Source organism: Podarcis melisellensis, assembly GCF_964234715.1.
Source record: "Podarcis melisellensis genome assembly, chromosome: 4".
Classification (NCBI taxonomy): domain Eukaryota; kingdom Metazoa; phylum Chordata; class Lepidosauria; order Squamata; family Lacertidae; genus Podarcis; species Podarcis melisellensis.
Window position 1 is genome coordinate 9,261,169 of NC_138531.1, and position 19,771 is coordinate 9,280,939.

Genomic DNA, 19,771 nt, shown 5'->3' on the forward strand with positions numbered 1-19,771 from the left:
ATGTGTACATACATCATTGGCCACGGAGCTGCAGGGCAAGGATGAATTTGCACATGTCTGAACTGTGGTTCAAGCCCAGGGAAGCTCTGAACCCAGGAAAAGTTGTTGGAATGATAATACTTTAAGTAGAAAGGAAGGTTTATAATCATTTGGTTTAGACTGTAAACCTAAGAGTTCTACTTCCAATTAAAGGCAATAAACTTACTATTTAAGGATAGGGTGGCAAATCTCTTGGAAGACTAATAAAATTTACATTAGCTTCTAATAAAGTATCATTTGAATGAAACTTTGTCCTGAAACATTGGACTGTTTCTACTGTGTATTTTGCCTTTTCGCCTCCCTTTAAGCTATAGAAGAATTACACACTTTAATGGTTGTTGTGTTAGTCGGTTACATTTTTTTTTTAAAAAAAGCAGTTCTGTGACATCTTAAATACTATGTTTTATGGCAGTGCAAGCTTTCATAGGCCAGAGCCCACTTTGTCAGATGATAGTTAGATTTATATGGCCTGCCTATGGAGAATTTCATCTGTCATTTGCAGTGAAACTGAAGCTTACAGCGTTTAAATATTTAGCTATTTCAGGGCACTTCCTTATATTTGTGGAGAAGAATCACACAGACTCTAATAGGATTTATCAAAGTAATACAATTAGTTAAGTCACATTTCTTATTATGGCATGCTTAAAATATCATGTTGCTATAATTGTCAGGACATCAGTGGATACAACAATGAAAGAAAGTAGATAGACCAAAAATTCTAAAACTATGGTTCAAATTTCTTGCTGAAGAAGCAAATTATGAAAAAATAGAAAGTAGTGCAGTGCTTGGATCTAACATAAAGAGAGTATTTTGTAAATAAAATCATAAAACATTCTTGTTACATTTCTTTGCTCCATTTTGACTGGAGTTACAAATATATGTTTGGGCCAGAAATAAACTAAAGCTTTATTTTCGTACTGATCTTAAATGATACAAGGATTTACGGTAAGTACACCAATATATGTGCTGCTTCAAAGCCTAAAGTCCACCACCACCACCCCAATCACACACACATCCCTAGATTATAACCCTCAGGAAGCAGCCTTAGCCAATTCCAATTTTTAACATGTCATTTAACATGTCAGGAGTCTTGGTTGACCACAAACTTGACATGAGCCAACAGTGTGACGCAGCAGCTAGAAAGCTAGAAATGCAATTCTGGGCTGCATCAGTAGGAGTATAGCATCTAGATCAAGGGAAGTAATAGTGCCACTGTATTCTGCTCTGGTCAGACCTCACCTGGAGTACTGTGTCCAGTTCTGGGCACCACAGTTCAAGAAGGACACTGACAAACTGGAACGTGTCCAGAGGAGGGCAACCAAAATGGTCAAAGGCCTGGAAACGTTGCCTTATGAGGAACGGCTAAGGGAGCTGGGCATGTTTAGCCTGGAGAAGAGGAGGTTAAGGGGTGATATGATAGCCATGTTCAAATATATAAAAGGATGTCACATAGAGGAGGGAGAAAGGTTGTTTTTCTGCTGCTCCAGAGAAGCGGACACGGAGCAATGGATCCAAACTACAAGAAAGAAGATTCCACCTAAACATTAGGAAGAACTTCCTGACAGTAAGAGCTGTTCGACAGTGGAATTTGCTGCCAAGGAGTGTGGTGGAGTCTCCTTCTTTGGAGGTCTTTAAGCAGAGGCTTGACAACCATATGTCAGGAGTGCTCTGATGGTGTTTCCTGCTTGGCAGGGGGTTGGACTCGATGGCCCTTGTGGTCTCTTCCAACTCTATGATTCTATGATTCTAAGATTCATTAATTCATTGTTTCTGGAGCTTCAATCTGCTGACACTACAAGCGCAATTTAGACCTGGGGAGGCATCTCACTTTTCTTTTAAATGCTATTGACTATCTAACACAAAACACCACTGTTTCACCAATCCTTTTATAAATTTGCTAATCCCTGTTCAAATTATTACATCAGAGTGCCTGCCTCACACTTTCCAGCAGTGAAATGCAAGGGAACAAATCCCAGAAACAGTACTGGCATCCGAAATATTCTTTACGTCAAATTCATTGCGCCAAATTCCTTTTCTGTCCCTTAAGTGCGCCTTTCATACTAAAAAAGTCTAAGAACCTGTTATCTGATGCACTATCCCGGGAATGTGGCATTTCCACAGAATAAATACAAAAATGCATTTTTAACAGGAAAGTGAAACACTTAACATATAATGTACTGCTCTAGGGCGTTTTGACTACTGCTTTGCAAAGACTTGTGATAGCAGGTTTACCCATTTATCCTAAAACAGTGATAAAGAGTGTCTGAATGATTGCCAAATGCATGTCATATGTCTAAAGCAACTTGTGGGTAATGTCTTATTCTTCAGGTTAAATTTTTATTATCACAAGGAGAAAGCACTTGTATATCATGTCTAACTACTATGGCTGACATTTGTCTTGAGACACCTATTTTTCTGCACAATGCAACTTTTCAGAAATGCAACTGAGCTGTGCATAACCAGTGTGTTTGTCCCTTTGTGAAATACCTGCAAAACCAGAAATGTAAAAGCAGCATACATGGATGTGTACATACTCAAAACAACAGGAGGGAAAAGGCGTTAAAGTATGTTAAGCAACGGCAGAAAAAAATCTTACGAAGTAACAATACTGCCATTGAATAGAGACTTTAGAAAGAGCACGCTCTGGCTTTTTCACCCTCCGATTTGGAATCTGCTCACAGTACTGCCAGCTTAACCAAAAAGGATTAACTCTCATATCCAACTGAGAACACAGATAATTCTCAGTAATTGGTAAAAAATGAAGATGAATGGGTCTGAGAGATAAGGAGCAATTAGCTCATCAGCAGTTACAGCTGTGCACTCAATCCGGATCCATCTCCTGAGTCTCGGCCCCTTTTAAAGAACCCAGGCAGGAGAAGCACACAGGACACCTCCTCCTTCCCAAAATCAGTGGTGTACCTGCCCATCATTCTTCCTCTTCCTTTTTATTTCCTCACTGTACACGACACCTGTCATAGCATTCTATGTAAATTACTACCTCCCCTAGGACCGAAGTCTACAGCCAATCTTCCTTTTCAACTTAAGGAAGGGGGGGCGCAGAAACCAAATGACTACTGTAGACAGTCTTAAATTCCCTGTCAATCGTTTCATTATAGCAGCATCATCTGTTTGAAAATATAAGCAATTCCCTCATCTAATTATAGGGAGGATTTGAGGTTCATTAACATTGCCAAGCAAGAGATTCAGATGTGCAACCGCAGAGCTGTGCTCAGTGGCCTGCATGTGTTCTCTGTTTCCTTGTATTTGCTTTCTCAAGGACTCGAAGACTTTCTTCCCCCCCCCCCCCCGAAGCCATAAAATTAATTCTTCCTTCTAAAATAAGACACATGAATTGAGAGAAAGGAAATGACTACATTTTAAACTGTTCTGTTCTTAGAGGCAGCCACTGGAGGCAAATATTTTCTAATCAATTGCTCTGATACTCTTGCGCTGTCGTTTTGTAGAGCAAAGAATATAATAAGTTTAGGGAAGGCAAAAAAATTCTCGGGCAACAGATCTTGACTTATCGTAAACATGTCTCTTACTGTTTTGAACGTTGTAAATTTGTGCAGATAAAAAAGGAAGTCTGGTGTGTCAAGAACACCACTCCATTTTCAACACATCTTGTGGTTGCCTCATGGATCATTCTATCCAAGGCCCTTACATTTCCTAACTAATGTGTTTAGAAACAGAGAACACTAAAGTCATTTCGATTGCTTCATTTCCTTAAAGAAATAATAGCAGGAGTTTTTAAAAAGTATAATTGCAGCTTAAACAATGAGATTTGTTTTTGGGAACATCTGTTTTGAGATCATATTGTAAATGAACTCATTTCCTACTTTGCAAGTAATTTACTATTGTTGATCACTGTTTACAAGATATGTGGCTCAATCATTAGGTAATGGCAAAGGCTCTTCACAGATCCTTGGAGAATGCTTTAGAATGTTTGCTCAGTATTATTCTGACATTAATGCTTAAAGCAGGGGGGAAATGGGTGATTTTCCCTTCCATCTTGATAAGCCACTGTCCACAAAAATAGGTCATACCTGTATAGCATGCTTTCTTAAAACGTTCTTATAACTTTTTGGTCTCCATTTCTATCCTTTTCCCAATGAACACAGTCTGATATTATACAGTGGTACCTCTGGTTACGAACTTAATTCGTTCTGGAGGTCTATTCTTAACCTGAAACCGTTCTTAACCTGAGGTACCGCTTTAGCTAATGGGGCCTCACGCTGCCGCCGCGCTGCCAAAGTTCTTAACCCAAGGTACCACTTCTGGATTAGCAGAGTTTGTAACCCAAAGTGTTTGTAACCCAAGGTGCCACAGTAGTATCTACACACACAAACACACAACTTCTACAGCTTCAAGAAAAAGCTTCAATTTAAAAACGCATGTTTTGTGTCATAAGAAGCTCTTTGTGAAGGAGAAAATGGTGTGTACCGGTACTTAGAATCCCAAAAGTTCAAGGCTACCCCCATTCTCTTTAAAAGCCATAGACAGTGGTGGACATGTGGCATCTATTGTATGTAAACATGGAGCTGTCTCCAGAGCCGAAGTGAATGGGAAGTCCCCACCCAGGAGCTACATGCAAACACCATAGCACTCAACATTTATATAGCACTTCAGATGGTTCAAAGCACTTCAGATCCATTATCTCAGCAATCCTTACAACGATGCCAGGAGAGGTGTCAATTTTATTATTTTGTATTTTAGATTTGGGGAAGCGGGGTGGGGAGGAGAGTGAGACAGAGAAACTGTGGCTTCTCTAAAGCTAACCAGGGACTCGTAGTTCACAGCTAAGAGTCCTGGCTCTCAAAGTGAAGGCCCTCTATAGCAAGCCCAGGAAGCAGCCTTCTACTTCAGACCACTGCTCTATCTTACACCATACCACCAACACTAACTGGCTGCCTGGCCTTTGAGGAATCACAAGATTGGAAGGGATCTTAAGGGTCATCTTGTCCAACCCCCTGCAATGCGCCTGGGGAGGTTGGCACCATGGCCAGAGCCAAAATAAGCCTTTACTGTAACTACTTCATGGCGAATCCTGGCACCTTTTTTTTCTAGAAAAAGGACACAGGATATATGAGGGGAGGGATTCAGTGCCCCCATCATCCAAACTGATGATTTGCATGGTTAGGGATACAGCACTGATCACCTATTAGAGAATGGAAACAGAGACCTGATCCATGAAGGAAAACACAATGCTGCTTGATGAATACGAGTTTTACGAAGCACATTACACCTTTTGTACATGTGGCTTACATTCATAAAGGTGATCTGCAGGTGGAATCTTGCTTCTGCACACAGATTTGTGCGCACACACACACATGCACACACACACACCACAGATAATAAAGAAAAAAATGGACACCTATATAACTAGTGAGTGCCTAGAATCCACATAATCAGATTTTGTTCTTGGGCTGACCTTTCAGATAGCATTCCCCCCAAAACCTGAACAGCTCCAGCATGTTCATGCTATTTTATCCCTATTTTTTTGGGGGGGGGGCGTTATTCTGAGACAACCTTCTGTAAGGCCAGTTAAGGAAAAACATGAGTTGCACCTCTTTGGATCCCAGCCAGCTTATTTTAAACTCATTTTTGCATTTGCATTAGAGAAATAATTACAGAAATAAAAGGCTTTCTACTAAATATGAATGTGACCTTGCTCTTAAAGGGGGGCGGATCACTTTATAAGATCATACTCTTAAGAATAGTACGGCTTTGATGTCTGGCTTATGTAGCTGTTACTTTAAACAACCAGGCTAAAATAATTTATCTCTGCTGCATGCTCTGTGAGAAGTTGCCACTAAAAAGAATCCAGGACATTTTTCCTTCTTATCTGCAGTGTAGCTGGTATCAGCCAAGCTGTCACAAGACAGTGCTTGATATAAACAAGAGATTGCAAAGACATCTCAGTAATCAATATTAGGATGGCTACAGTATGGAAGCCCCAACCACTGCATATCATTTGTCTCAAGCATCTATTTCTATGACCAAATGAAGCATTAATTCAAATCATAAATCTATGGTGATTTAAAACTGGGAATGAGCACCTGCCTGCTTTAATGATTTATTTTGTACATTTCAGTAAGCAGGAGATTTGTCCATATGAACTGACAGGTCACCTTCAGATGCCAGTACTAGACTGTTTATCACCATGCAGACTAGCATCTCATCTTAGCAAGTAAATATTAAACTAAAAGAATGCTAGCTGATTGTGGAAAGGAGAGAACAGGTATTGCGGCTATATATTTTATTTAAGCCACACTTGGAGCCCTCCATGTGGATTTCCTGTTTCCCAAAGCTTAAAAGGCTGCAACAAAAAATGGGGAGGTAAGAGAAGTAATAAATGATTAGTTTTTATTGTAGTTTACCTCCTTCAGATCATTTTATTTCGTGACTTTTCCCCTGTCGCTGCTATGATCATAGTGATTATGGTTATTTTAGAGTACCTACAGTAAGGGCTGTACCTAAAATAAAATACTAAAATACTCCAACTTCAGGTTTACTGTCTGAGAAAAGCACCCAAGATTAAAGTGTTGAAGGCAGTGCAATTTTAGAATGCCATGGGTACCCGAGGACAGAGAAATGGCTTCCTCTTTGTGGAATTCTCTCCCCAGGAAGGCTCACCTAGCACCTTCATTATACATGTTTAGGTGCCAGGAAAAAATGCTCCTCTTCAACCAGGCCTTCTATCCCACAATGTGTTGGGGGGGGGTTGCTCTTATTGTGTATTTTGTGTTTTTATTTTGTGTTTTTATGCTGCAAATTTCCCTGCCCATGAAGGGCAGTATATAAATTTAAATAAACAAACAGATCTCCCACCAGACTTTGCTCCTCCTTATCTGTTTTTCTTTGTTTTGCTGATGTCCAGAGGAACTGCAACTTGCTCTTCCTCGTTTGCTAAAGAAGTAACATGCTAAACATGTGAATTTGTATGTATGGATAGACTTGAAGCTGTTATGGGTGGTTACTGAACTAAGCCACTGTTTCAAAGCATTTTATGTTCAGGGAACACTTTTCACACTGATTTGTCTGCTGTGGAACCCCTGAATGTTTTGAAGGATGCTTGGGAATGTTTGCAGGGGTATGCTCAGACAATGTGGGGAATATTATGTGCCCTGCAATATACCAGGAGCACCAACTCGCCCTCAGGATTATGAAGGCCCACCACTGCGACACGGATGTGCAACGTCACATGCACACACCTGCATGTTGCGGCACGATTTGGAGGCGGGCTCCTCTTCCTCCTCCTCTCCACAGCCAGCAAGACACCCTTTTCCACAGGGAGGGGCTTGAACTTGGAGGCAGAAACATGCTGCTTCTGCATCCGCCACCTCCCAAAGGGTGACGGCGGAGGGTGGAGCTGAACTGCTTCTCTCTCGGAGGCAATGCCACAGAGACTGGCTGGCTGCCTCTCTCCGGCTTTGCTCATTGACTTCGGCCCCCACCACCTACTGGAGTTGGCTCTTATGCAACTAACCCATCATTCCTGTGTTTGCAGAACTACTAATCTCTCTACAAGACCATATCCAAATACTGCCATCTGAATACTATGCTCAATGGTTCTAATATAGAGATTCAAGGGTAAAAAAAACCCACATTGATATGAACATCAAAATCTAACTGTACTGTAAACACAGCTTCCAAATAAGCTAGCAATGACATTTGTACAGCTTATTTTAAAATCTGTCCTGTTTTTTTTGGGGGGGGCTGTTCAATGCAGGTGCCATTGACACTGTGCAGAATAATGGTTCCTCTAGATCTCTCATTGTTTACTGTGACAATGGGTCATTAAAAGAGTCTCATTGTTAAGCACTGATTGATCTGGTTCTATTATTAGTTTGTATTCTTAGGGCTGCAAGGGGGGGTGGGGCAAGCTGTATCATGGTGACAGAAACATCCTCATCCCAGAAGTTCCAAGCAGAAGCAAAAAGAAAAAAGTGCAAGCCGATCCGAGAAGAGTGATGGATGTGGATTAAGCATGCAGTGTGTTTGGGTTTAGATACGTTTGATGCATGAGAAGGTGGACTGGACAGGCTCCAAATCTATTGCACAGTTGACAAAAGGAAATGCAGTGCAGAGGCAAAGGCCAGGTACTATCAAAAACACTGTTCTGTTCTACATTACAAATGGAAAAATATGTGGAGGCAGAGATGTATAGGAACATGCTTACAGACTATCGGGTTGTTCCATATGCTGCATTCGTTTTCGACCTGGATTCACGATGCAACACAGAGGCTGACAATTTTTTGGCTGGAAACATTTGTTGTCACCAGGACCCACACACCTTTCTCCTCCAGGCGGCAAGGTATTCTGATGCTCAAAAAGGCAGCACCATCTCAGGGTGGAAATCCCCGGCTGCTCTTTTGAGCTCTAAGCTTGGAGCTGGGGGAATAGGAGAAATCAACCCCCTCCCCAACACAGCTCAGAGCCAGTGGGGCAGAAGCTTGATGTGCAACTTTGTCACACACAGGTGTTCTGGGTTCACAATGCCCCTTGAGTGCGGAGGGCACCCCACACATTTCTAAACATTCATCTCCAGCTTCATGCTGAAGGGACAAGGTGGAATCACATCCGATTCTCCCAGCTTCTAGTTCCAGGTTCAGGATCATTTAGCTAACCAGAACCCAGAACCAAAGTGATGATAAGTGAGATTATGGATCCCTAATCCAATATCATCATTCTTCTCACCTCATCCTGGGGCTATTTAGACCAAGGTTATTAACAAAACTCTGTTCATTGTGCTTCAGACCCAGATTTATAGGGACAAAAATGCATGGCACTTTAAACACCAGTATCAAAATATCAGCCACACTTACACATGTATATGTGTGTCTGTGTGATAACTAATTCAGAAAAATAAAGGCAAGTCCAGAGAAAACGAAGGAAATTGAGACTTCCAGAAAGGATGCTGGAGTTTTAGTTCCATTCTTAAAATCTCTAAATATTAGAATCGTCAACCAATACTTTTGAGCAATTGCCTGCCTTTTAAATGAATTATCACTTAATTAAATGGCCATATTTATGTATTACAAAACCCTCAACATGGATGTCTTTTTGAGATATGAAAGAAAGTATAAGAGAGCTTAACATTTAATCAAAATACTATGCACTGCTGGCAAGAAATGGCACCCTCAATAATGCCTTTTATATTTCCTACTAGAATCTAAATAGTCTCAAAAAGTAAGCAAGCCCTACTAAACCTGTCATTTTGAACAAGTCATTTTACTTTTGTCAAGCTACATAAAAAATAGAAGATGTTCTTCATACCTCTCCTTTTCTCAATTGCTTAAAGGTAGCATCTACCCGTTCTCCCCCTTTAAAAAATATATGGCGTGTACTGTGCTTCTTGCAACCAATCCCTGCTCATTTCATTCAGCCAAGAAAACTATTCTTGTTTCTTTGCCTTGTGCTTCCCTTGCCCCACTCACCAGCACATATCCTCCTTTGAGACCACTTTTAGTGGTGACCATTAAACTTCTGTGTTCATATCTATCTTCCCCATTCCCGAAACAGTTTTCCTAAGTGTACCTGTAGCTCCTCAACCCCCCGCCCCACCCCCCACCCCCGGTTGCTGAAACATTAACAGAAAAAGGAAGGGAAAACTGGCCTCGGAATCTGCTGCCATGTGCACATTTGTTCCTTTTGTTCTTGGGCATGGGTTAAATAATAAATATGTACAGGAAGATTCAGAACAAAAAAGTTGTCAAGTTGTCATCCTTAAGAATAACCTCAAAAATTTGCAGAATACAAAAAGAGGAATATATTAGATTGTCATGTCTGCTTTATGTCTACGCGACCTCTGCGATGTACAATGGTTAACAGCACTAAAACTCCGCTTTCAGTTCACTTACTTACATTTATCTCAGAGAGCAGAAGGGAGCCATTACAATGGAATGACCTTAAAAGCTACCATAATTTTAAGTATATTTTAGCGAAGGAAATTTACGACATGTGTAAACACATCATGTTAACCCTGCATCTTATTAGACAGGGAGTCGTGCTAATGGTTCCAAATATTTAACATATGGTGTGGGCGGAAGAAGTTATCATTTAGGAATTTATCCATGAAAATTTAATACACAGTGGGCTGGATCCAGACTTAGTCAATCGTAGGTCCACTCTGGGGATGCCTACATCTGGATCTAACCCAGTATTTCCAAACTTTGTTTAATGTGTTCGTTATTTCTCTTTCAGCACTTGTAATGGAAGAATGAAATACCCACCAGACTGTGCAGCCTAATGCCTGCATTTCATTGGTCCAGTTGAATTCATCAAGACCAAAACAACCTTGCACCAAATATCTCTCAACTTGGCTGGGATTGGGCTGTTGAGTGTTTACTTCCGGTAGGACAGTGGGATACTGTGATATTTTTCTGTTTCATATAACTCTACCTAGATTTTATCAATGAAAAGTCACCATCCAAATGTTGTTGTTTTTTTAAATAATATAATAACGGGTCAGCAAAGAACCACATGCAAAAGTAATATTCTTACAATAGTAGCAAAAACAAATAATGCAAGAATCAGTATTGTTATCTATTATGGTATTACTTATATAAGAATTCTATTTTAGATCGGAAACTTACCCACACTAGAATTCAGATCCCCATTCTCAGACTCTGCTCCGTGCTGATTATTACTGGCATGATAGTTCGACATAGCTTCTAATTTAATTTTTTTCACCTTCATTGCTTCTGCAATGGCTGCATTGGTGGCAGCTGCTGCTGCAGCAGCTGCAGCTGTCAGACCTAAAAAGAGACAGGAATGGAACTAAATTAACTTCTACCAACTTTCCATTGAAATTGATACTCTTTTCGCATCATCTGCCACCAAAAGGAATTGACTAAGTTACTAAGAAGAAAATTCAGCAATGCACAATTTGGTGTGCTACATTTTCTTCCAAATTTGTTTACAATACCAAATTCTCAATGAAGGCATGAGTTTAAAAAATAAGAAGTCAGCTGTCCAAAATGTAACCAAATAAACTTAAAAGTCCAGAAGATTGCAAGCTGGGAATGGTTTTTCTGTCAAGTCCTGTTAGTAAAGCTGTCAAACTTGTGTTTTTATCCACTCAGTGGTGGATTTAAGTTTTGGCTCATTACCTTAAGAGAGTGCATGCTAGTTCTAAACCAAGAAATACAGTAAGAATTCTGATTTTGTTCTCAGGCACGAGACACGTTACGAAAATAAATTTGATTCTGTAACTTGTGCACAAACCAAGTTATTTGCTTGGGCTATACCTGTCTCCAATACCACTTTCTTATTTATGCTTCATTGCAACCTTTAAGTGCACCTTTTTCAATGCTGCCATCCGTTCGCTAACAGCAGGATCCCCAAAGCAGGTGTTTTTGGTGGTTTTTCCTCATTTGTATCATACTCTTCCTCTAAATCTCTGCCAATAACAAAAACTAAATTACCACTGTAAGACAGTCTTGTTTTGGCCATCTCTTAATGGCTATAGTAAAACAAGTGTGGAGAAATGTCTATGTTGTGCCTAGGATCCAAAGTGTCTTCTACTCTTTGAGTGGAAAGTTCTTCTGCTACTAACTAATAAGGTTGCCATTTTCTCTTTCCAAACGTAGCCCTTCATATCACACTGAAGCCCACTCTGGAGGCCCCCAACAATTCAGAGCTGATTTTCAGGCACTGCGTGCTGTACGGTGAGCAAGAATTAGAAAGAAAGGCCCTGCGCAAGCATGTCCTGGAGCCCAGGAACACCTGGAAAAGGTGCTTCTGTTTGTCACTGAGACTCAAAGATACAGCATGATGCCAGGGGTATGTCCCGGAAAGGGCAACATTTTGCTTGGCCACCAAAGCCACTCATAATGTGTTGAACCCTGTACAGTGGTGCCCCGCAAGACGAACGCCTCGCAAGACGGAAAACCCGCTAGACGAAAGGGTTTTCCGTTTTGGAGGCGCTTCGCAAAACAAATTTCCCTATGGGGTTGCTTCGCAAGACGAAAAAATCTTGCGAGTCCCCGCGGGTTTCCCCCCACTTTTTTCCCTCCTTTTCCTAAGCCGCTAAGCTGCTTAACAGCTAATCCGCTGATAAGCCGCTTAACAGCTGATCGCTAGAAGCCGCTAGACCGCTGTAGCGCTAATCCGCTAAGCTGTCAATGGGCTTGCTTTGCAAGACAAAAAAACCGCTAGACGAAGAGAATCGCGGAACGGATTCTTTTCGTCTTGCAAGGCACCACTGTACATAACATATAGTCAGAGCAGTCTGTAACACAGCCCAAGCTGTGTTGCACTACAAAGCTAGAGGAGGATGTACTGCTATCCTATACATCTGGCAAATCTGAGCCAATCCTGAGATCCATAAACCATATGGCCCACTAATCATTTGCCGTCCTGTGACACTAATGCAGCTGGCAGGTGTGGCTTTGATAGTCAGAAGATACAGGACTGCAGCACTTGTAGTGTGGAACTGAAGTGAAGGAAATCTCACTAGCCCAACCAGGTGCAAAGCTTCTGGATTTGGAATAGAGGAGTTCTATAAAAGCACACCAGCATGGAACAAAAGGCAAGTTGTGGATTGTGCGCTAGGTAATCGTTACCCCCGTTTTTATTCAAACTCATATTGTGTTGTTTCATGTTCTCTAGGTCATTTGGATAAGTGCTGCTTGCCATTAATTAAATTAGATGGAAAAATCAATATATGAGAGCAATTTTAAGATAAGCCCAATAACTATTCTGAATTTTTTAAAAAGTATTTCTTGTTTTCTCCTAGCATTTGTTCCAAAGAATTGTAAACAAGTGTGTAAAAAAAAGAGAGAGAAAAGTCAGCCTATTACAGTTGCAGGCAGCAGTTATCATTAATATTCCGAAATTGATAAGCTGTTTATGTCTGGCATTCTTCCTGCTGATTATTCAGTGAGACAGGCCACTTTATAAATATCTCATCACTCCAGCGTCACACAAATTTCATCGACAGTGCTCCTGCACAGCTATTAGCAATATGAATCTAACCATTACAAGAGGGAGGAAAAATCGAACATGTGGCATTAATACGCAGTCCTGGTTCCTAACCATCTGATAGGCAGATGGCGTAAAGTGGATTCTCCAGCTGAAATGAAGGGGCACATCATTTAAAACCTTGTTTGCATTCTAACTGATATCAGTGCCATATTGATATACATGATACATCATGGCAGTATTTGAACAATCTAGTTTGTTTCAGTCATAAATGTTTACAGCCTTGTTTTTTATCTTTAGAAACATGTTCTGAAGCGCGTATTTTTAATTTATGAAATCTATTGTTTACTTCTGTGGAACCAGGAGATTAGCAAGACGCAGGAATATGAAATTTCCGCAACCACCACAGAAGGATGAATAAAGTACAGGGCGGTGTGCTTTTTTTCTTTCTTTCTTTAATAAAGACCGTTAGTAGAGGAATTAAAAAATTAGCTGAGGCATTTTATGCATTAAATGCATTTATTCATTAAACCTCCCAGCTTTTCCCCCCATGTGACATACTTAGAAGTTTAATGCTTTAACACAGCTATTCATTTAAAGCTCTCACTGTGTACAATTAATCTTGTCCAACAATTTAATTCAAAAAGCAAAACATCAAAAAGTAAAGTTCAATTCAACAATCGTGGTTCTGAAGTAATCTTCCCTACTGCTGACAGTTCCTATAGACTCGCCGGGAAAAGTCTGTTCAAGGTGTCTTGTAAGAGCAGGGTGAGCCTGAATTATAACTCAATTCAAAGCTCTTCAAGCCTTAGCAGAAACTCAGCTCTTAACCTCAGCCAGACACTGAAAACCTAAAGAAACACACACTGAATGAGCTCTTCTAACAAATCCCCTTCTTCACCACAGTGCTATCCAGCAGAACAATTTTCTCTTCCCTCACACATCTAGGAAGGCTCAGTGCTGAGATTCTAATTTATCAAGTTTGAAAAGGGATCATGTTCGGTTTTCTTTAATATTTTGTTTTGGCGACTAAAGCTCACTTCCAACAAAAATCTCCAGAAACAAAAATAATGCCTTTCTGAAGAATGCTTCTGTGAGAATGTCTCCTCCCCAATGAATCTCTTTGAAGTATGTATGTACTTACTTTGAAGTCAGTATGTATTCTATGATTCTATGTATAGGGCTCAAGGAAAGCCATTCTCAGTGATGATACCACAGTCTGCAGTCAGCCACCTAGGGAGCCCTGTCAATCACATCATTAATGACGTTGAAGGTGCAGGGTGAAAATCGTGGTGGTGGTAGTGGTTAAATTCCACTGCTACTTTTTGAACTATTTCTGTTGCTTTCACTGTTATAGTCCAACCCATCTGTTTAAACTGTTCTGATTTACTAGGAACAGGCTGTTTTCTAATAGCTGTCACTAATCTTTAGGGTACAGCTGCTTCACTAACATTTCTAAAGTGAGTGTAACATGTAGTTAGGACAAGTAGACGAACTAAAGAGTACTTAAAACTGCCTGTGAGATAGCTGGTCACAGAAATAGCAAATATAATATAGCATATTGGAAGTGGAGTAAAGATAATACTGATTAGTGGAAGAGGTGGGTGGGGCGTTTTCTTTAAAATTAAAATGCGAATCACAGGAACATCCCTACTTTGCTGGGAGGGGTGAACTGTTGGAAAGTGTAGTTTGCTGGTTTCATCTCTTCCGATTATTGTAATTTGAGCAAGGTTGAAGCAAAATCGAAAACTTTTCGTCTGGATGCTATAGACTCCCCTGTGCAAAGAAATGACTTTTTCCTGGGGATACCCAGCCAGATGGGCAGGGTTTAAATAATAATAATAATAAGTAGTAGTAGTAGTAGTAGTAGTAGTAGTAAACTAAATGTATGGAACTGCTCAATGATTGCCAGATATTCATTGAGGAAATCCAGCCTCTTTAAAAGCCCCGAAGCAGCTAAAGAATATCTAGTATTTTTCAACCCTGTTCCTTCGTCAGATGCTTTACCTAATTTTCTGCCCCACCTGCTGCAGCAAGTAGTTTTAATTTTGTCTCACAGCAGGCAGGGCAGAAGAACGGGCACAGGGTCTAAGGGATGGCTAGGCATGAGAATGCCAATTTGGGGGTAGGAGGTGGGATAAAAGCCAATATAACTCACCAAACAATTACTGCAGCAATTGCATCCACTATAACCAGAGTTTTTAAAGGACAGAGTCAGCTCGTCAGGTTGCTACCTGGTAATTTAGTCATGCTGCATAGCAACAAGTCCAATTGATTTTGATGTCACTTTCTTCGAAATAACAGTATTATTTCACAATTCAAATGGAACTAATTCTCTTTTTTTTCCTTTGAAAACCCCTTCTAGAGACCTCATATTCAACTCGGGATCCATGTAGTCCCTGTGTAATGACAATCTAAATAGGCCATAGAAGACAAAATAATTTTGCTTTCGAAAGCAGATGACGACACATACGTATCTATGTGTGTTTCAGCAGAAAGTTGTGTGCAATACAGAAAAAAAGAAAAAAACCCATGCAATTTCAACATGACTAACTTTTGTTGGATCAAAGTTGATAGGTTTAAAACATTTTTAAAACAATTTGCTTTGCTTTCAAATCAATATTATGATAAATTCACTTTCATGGAAATTAATAACTTACTTCCATATTTAGAAGTATGTAAACCTCTTAAAGATTGAGAACATTTTTCTTCCCATAGTCATAATTTGCTTAGGCTGAAATCTTATGCATGTTTCCATAGCCCCAAGGAATTCAGTATAAGTAACTTCTGAGTACACCTACATAGGGTTGCATAGTAAAATTCATGACACTCGCAAAGTTGTTGAGCTTTTTGTAGGAAGTCCTCAAAATTGTTGAACTTCTTTGAGCTGTTTCCACTGCTTTTTCCATCGCACTGCCATACATCCCATTTCCCCAGCACCATTTTTACACCTGAGAACTAGGACATGTCAGGAATTTTCATGACATATGGCAAGCCTAGGATTGCACTGTCGGTATATTTATCCATTTGCATGATTTACTTGACTGCTCTTCATCAAAACAACCTACGGCCGTTTACAGTACATCATGAAACAATAAAATACAACCATACCATTATAATAATGGATCTCAAACTTTTTTCCCATTGACCACTTTAAAATTGCTTATGGTCATGGTGAACCACTTAAGTGTTACTTTTACGTGTTGTAATGTGGTGTGCTAGATGCTGTATGATTTTGTATTGCATCTTTATTGCTTCTTTTATTTCTTAGATTGTATATTGTTAAAATTTGCATTCTCATGGAAAGCAAATCGTCATACAATAAAATACAATATAAGAAATAAAAGAAGCGATAAAAGTGCAAATAGTGTGGACATACCCGACCATGTGAATGAAGCTCATGGAACACAATTTAGGAAGCCCTGCATTACAATCAATAAAACATTAATATCAAAATTTACATACCATACTAACAGTCCAGCAGCAAGTAAATTAATATACATAGCCTAGCACAAGCATCAAGCTGTCCCAAAGGCCTGAGTAAATAGATTACGCTTTAGCAAATGATGGCAACTCAGCATCAATGATGTTCAACTCACTTCCAAGGGCAGAGGGTTCCGCAAGCAAAGCACCACCACAAAGAAGGCCCTACCCCATCAATTACACGAGTTAATCCATTCAATATATACTTTGCAAATCCCATATTTCTCTCTATCCAATATGCTACCCTTAAGGCCTTTCTATTAATTACATCCTATTGATTGTCACAGTGGTTCATGATGAGATGTTCTTACACTGATCTTCTGTTGTAGGGATGCTTACTTGCTGCTGCTGGGTTTCTTTTGTAGTATCCCTGCTTTTTTAAAAAAATCTCATGTTGTAATCTTATGTACACTTTCTTGGTACTAAGGACTATTGGACTCGGTGGGCTTGCTTCTGAATAAAAGCACAGAATTACGTTGCTAGGCTGCAATCCTAAAGGTAATTATGAAGTAAGAAAATAGCACTGAAAATCAGTGGCACTCATTTTCACTTTTTTATTTAAAAAAGTCTAAAGGAACATATCCAATTGCTTAAAATAACAAAACACCTTCAGCAGTATCTTGTTTTCTGATTAGATTCAATGGAGTTTACTAAGTTTACTCAGATTTTAACTACATATAATATACAGAAACCACCAAATAAAAGACTACATTTTCTATGAAGAGTCTGAAATATTGCAGATGTGCGTACAGAATCAAAACAATTCAATTAAGAGTGTAGATTTCTTTTTAACAGTCATCTCTTCAAAAGCAATAGATTTTCAGTCCTCATTCAGTCTGTTGCATTATTCATTTCATGTGCAACCTCAAGCTGGACCATAAATTGTTACTTTATCTAATCAAAGGCGACTTAACTCTACAGAAGGTCAAAGGTTTAATTTTGTGAAGTATTATCTTACGCTATGAGTTTAACCGAAAAATAGAAGAAGAAAAACAGCCAAGAAACTGGTAATAAATGAACCTTTATAGCCTCAGGCATTGGTCTAGTTAATAAAGTTTCATTGAAGGTTTCTTTCAACTGTTACGGACAAGAAGGTTAAAAAAAAAAACTTAAATTACAGCCATGTGTGACTTTTAAGACAGGAATTCTTTTTTATCTGAACCTCCCCAGCCTAGAAGTAGGACAAAGAAATTATCTTCAATTTCTTAACCAAAAATGCATGCCTTTAAAAAGATAAAAAAGCACAGATATATCTTTAAAATAAAATTTTAAAAAAAACCAGCAAAGGTCAACTTTTGAAAGAGAGAAATGCTGCTTGCTGACAATGAATCTTGTGTACTGATCTTTTCAAGCCACGGTTCCTTAAAATGTGTAGGGATGCATTTACCAATCTGTATGGAGACAAAGAACTGGAGTATTTCCAAAAGGGAAGGCTTAGGATGATTCTGTCCATGTTTCCTTGAATTCATTGGGACTTAATTCCAAATAAGTTTGCACATGGTATCAGATAGGGGAAATGTCATTTTGCCTTCATCAAGTCTTCTGAATAAGCATTTATTTCTGGGATTTGTATGTCACACTGTAATATAAAAGTTCTCTGGCGGCTTACATCCCAAAATAGCATGCAAACCTCGCCCATGTGCATCAAAACATGTCAGCACCTTGGATTTAGCTTTCAATACGAGGCCTTGCTGAAGGTATAGTACAAATAATTTAGTCATAAATGTGAATAGTTCCTTGGGGATTATATCACACCTACCAGTAGCAGAGCAGCTGTACATATGTGTGAGTCCATAAGCATCTAAAAGACAAACTCCAAAGAATGGTGAGCATCATCATGACCCGCTCACTACTGCATGCGCAGGAACATATTCTCTGTCTGGTGCTACAGTTTGTTTGTTTATGCTGATGTCAAGCCTTAATGGGCTTTCCTTTTTTTGGCACACTTTCCAGTGTTTCAACTTTTCTTTCTAATGCAGGCTATTATTATTATTATTATTATTATTATTATTATTATTATTATCTGACAAAACTTAAGGCATTATACATATAAAAATAAAAACGCTAAAAACATGGGGGAAATGCCCATTAAAGACCAATTAAACATTAACAGAATCAAAGATATGTAAAACTATAAAGGTAAAGTAAAAGGTAAAGGTACCCCTGCCCGTACGGGCCAGTCTTGACAGACTCTGGGGTTGTGCGCCCATCTCACTTAAGAGGCCAGGGGCCAGCGCTGTCCGGAGACTCTTCCGGGTCACGTGGCCAGCGTGACATCGCTGCTCTGGCGAGCCAGAGCTGCACACGGAAACGCCGTTTACCTTCCCGCTGGTAAGCGGTCCCTATTTATCTACTTGCACCCGGAGGTGCTTTCGAACTGCTAGGTTGGCAGGCGCTGGGACCGAGCAGCGGGAGCGCACCCCGCCGCAGGGATTCGAACCGCCGACCTTTAGATCGGCAAGTCCTAGGCGCTGAGGCTTTAACCCACAGCGCCACCTGTGTCCCTATGTAAAACTATACACAGTTTTAAAAGAGCTTTGGACAAAGGTGAGGGATCTCCTTCCTTGGAGATTTTTAAACAGGGATTGTGTGGCCATCTGCCAGAGATGCTTTAGCCGTGATTGTTGTATTGCAGGGTGTTGGACTACACAAGACCCTTGGGGTCCCTTCCAACTCTACAATTCTATATAGAAATGTATAAAAACCACACCAATAATTACAATAAAAAGAGAAGGGCATTCACCCTTCATTAAAAGCAGTCAGTTCCCCAAATCCTGTTGGAACAAGGAAGTTTTCCCTTTCAACAAAGAGGGAGCCAGTCGAGTTTTCTGGTGAGGGAATTGCACAGGCCACACCGTTAGTCACTCTTCTATACCAGCTCTGAATACCCAACACCCTGTGCCTATTTTGCTGCAAGCTGAGGGTTTTACCTCTCTGCAGGGTCACCCTCATATTCTTTCCGGGTCAGGATGTACCGTATTTTTCGCTCTATAAAACGCACCAGACCACAGGACGCACCTAGTTTTTGGAGGAGGAAAACAAGAAAAAATATGTTCTGAATCTCAGAAGCCAGAACAGCAAAAGGGATCGCTGCGCAGTGAAAGCAGCAATCCCTCTTGCTGTTCTGGCTTCTGGGATAGCCGCGCAGCCTTGCATTCGCTCCATAAGACGCACACACATTTCCCCTTACTTTTCAGGAGGGAAAAAGTGAGTCTTATAGAGCAAAAAATACGGTACCTTCCTCCTTGTAGGTCTGTGACAAGGTTACACAGGCAATGTACTCATGTGCAGCTGCCCAGGCAATGAAGTGGGTGTTTGGGGC

At 40.1% G+C, this 19,771-nt stretch overlaps 1 protein-coding gene across 8 annotated transcripts in view; it reads right to left on the bottom strand.

Moving 5' to 3' along the window:
* The window catches only part of DACH1 (dachshund family transcription factor 1), a 340,125-nt gene that overhangs the window by 156,483 nt on the left and 163,871 nt on the right, over positions 1 to 19,771 (bottom strand). For 7 of the 8 annotated variants that reach the window (XM_081907303.1, XM_081907302.1, XM_081907306.1 and 4 more), the window contains exon 3: positions 10,638 to 10,799. The exons of the other annotated variant lie outside the window; for it this stretch is intronic. In XM_081907303.1, the coding sequence (XP_081763429.1) occupies positions 10,638 to 10,799 (162 nt within the window). The remainder of the gene's footprint in view (positions 1 to 10,637; positions 10,800 to 19,771) is intronic. 8 annotated transcript variants of the gene reach the window in all.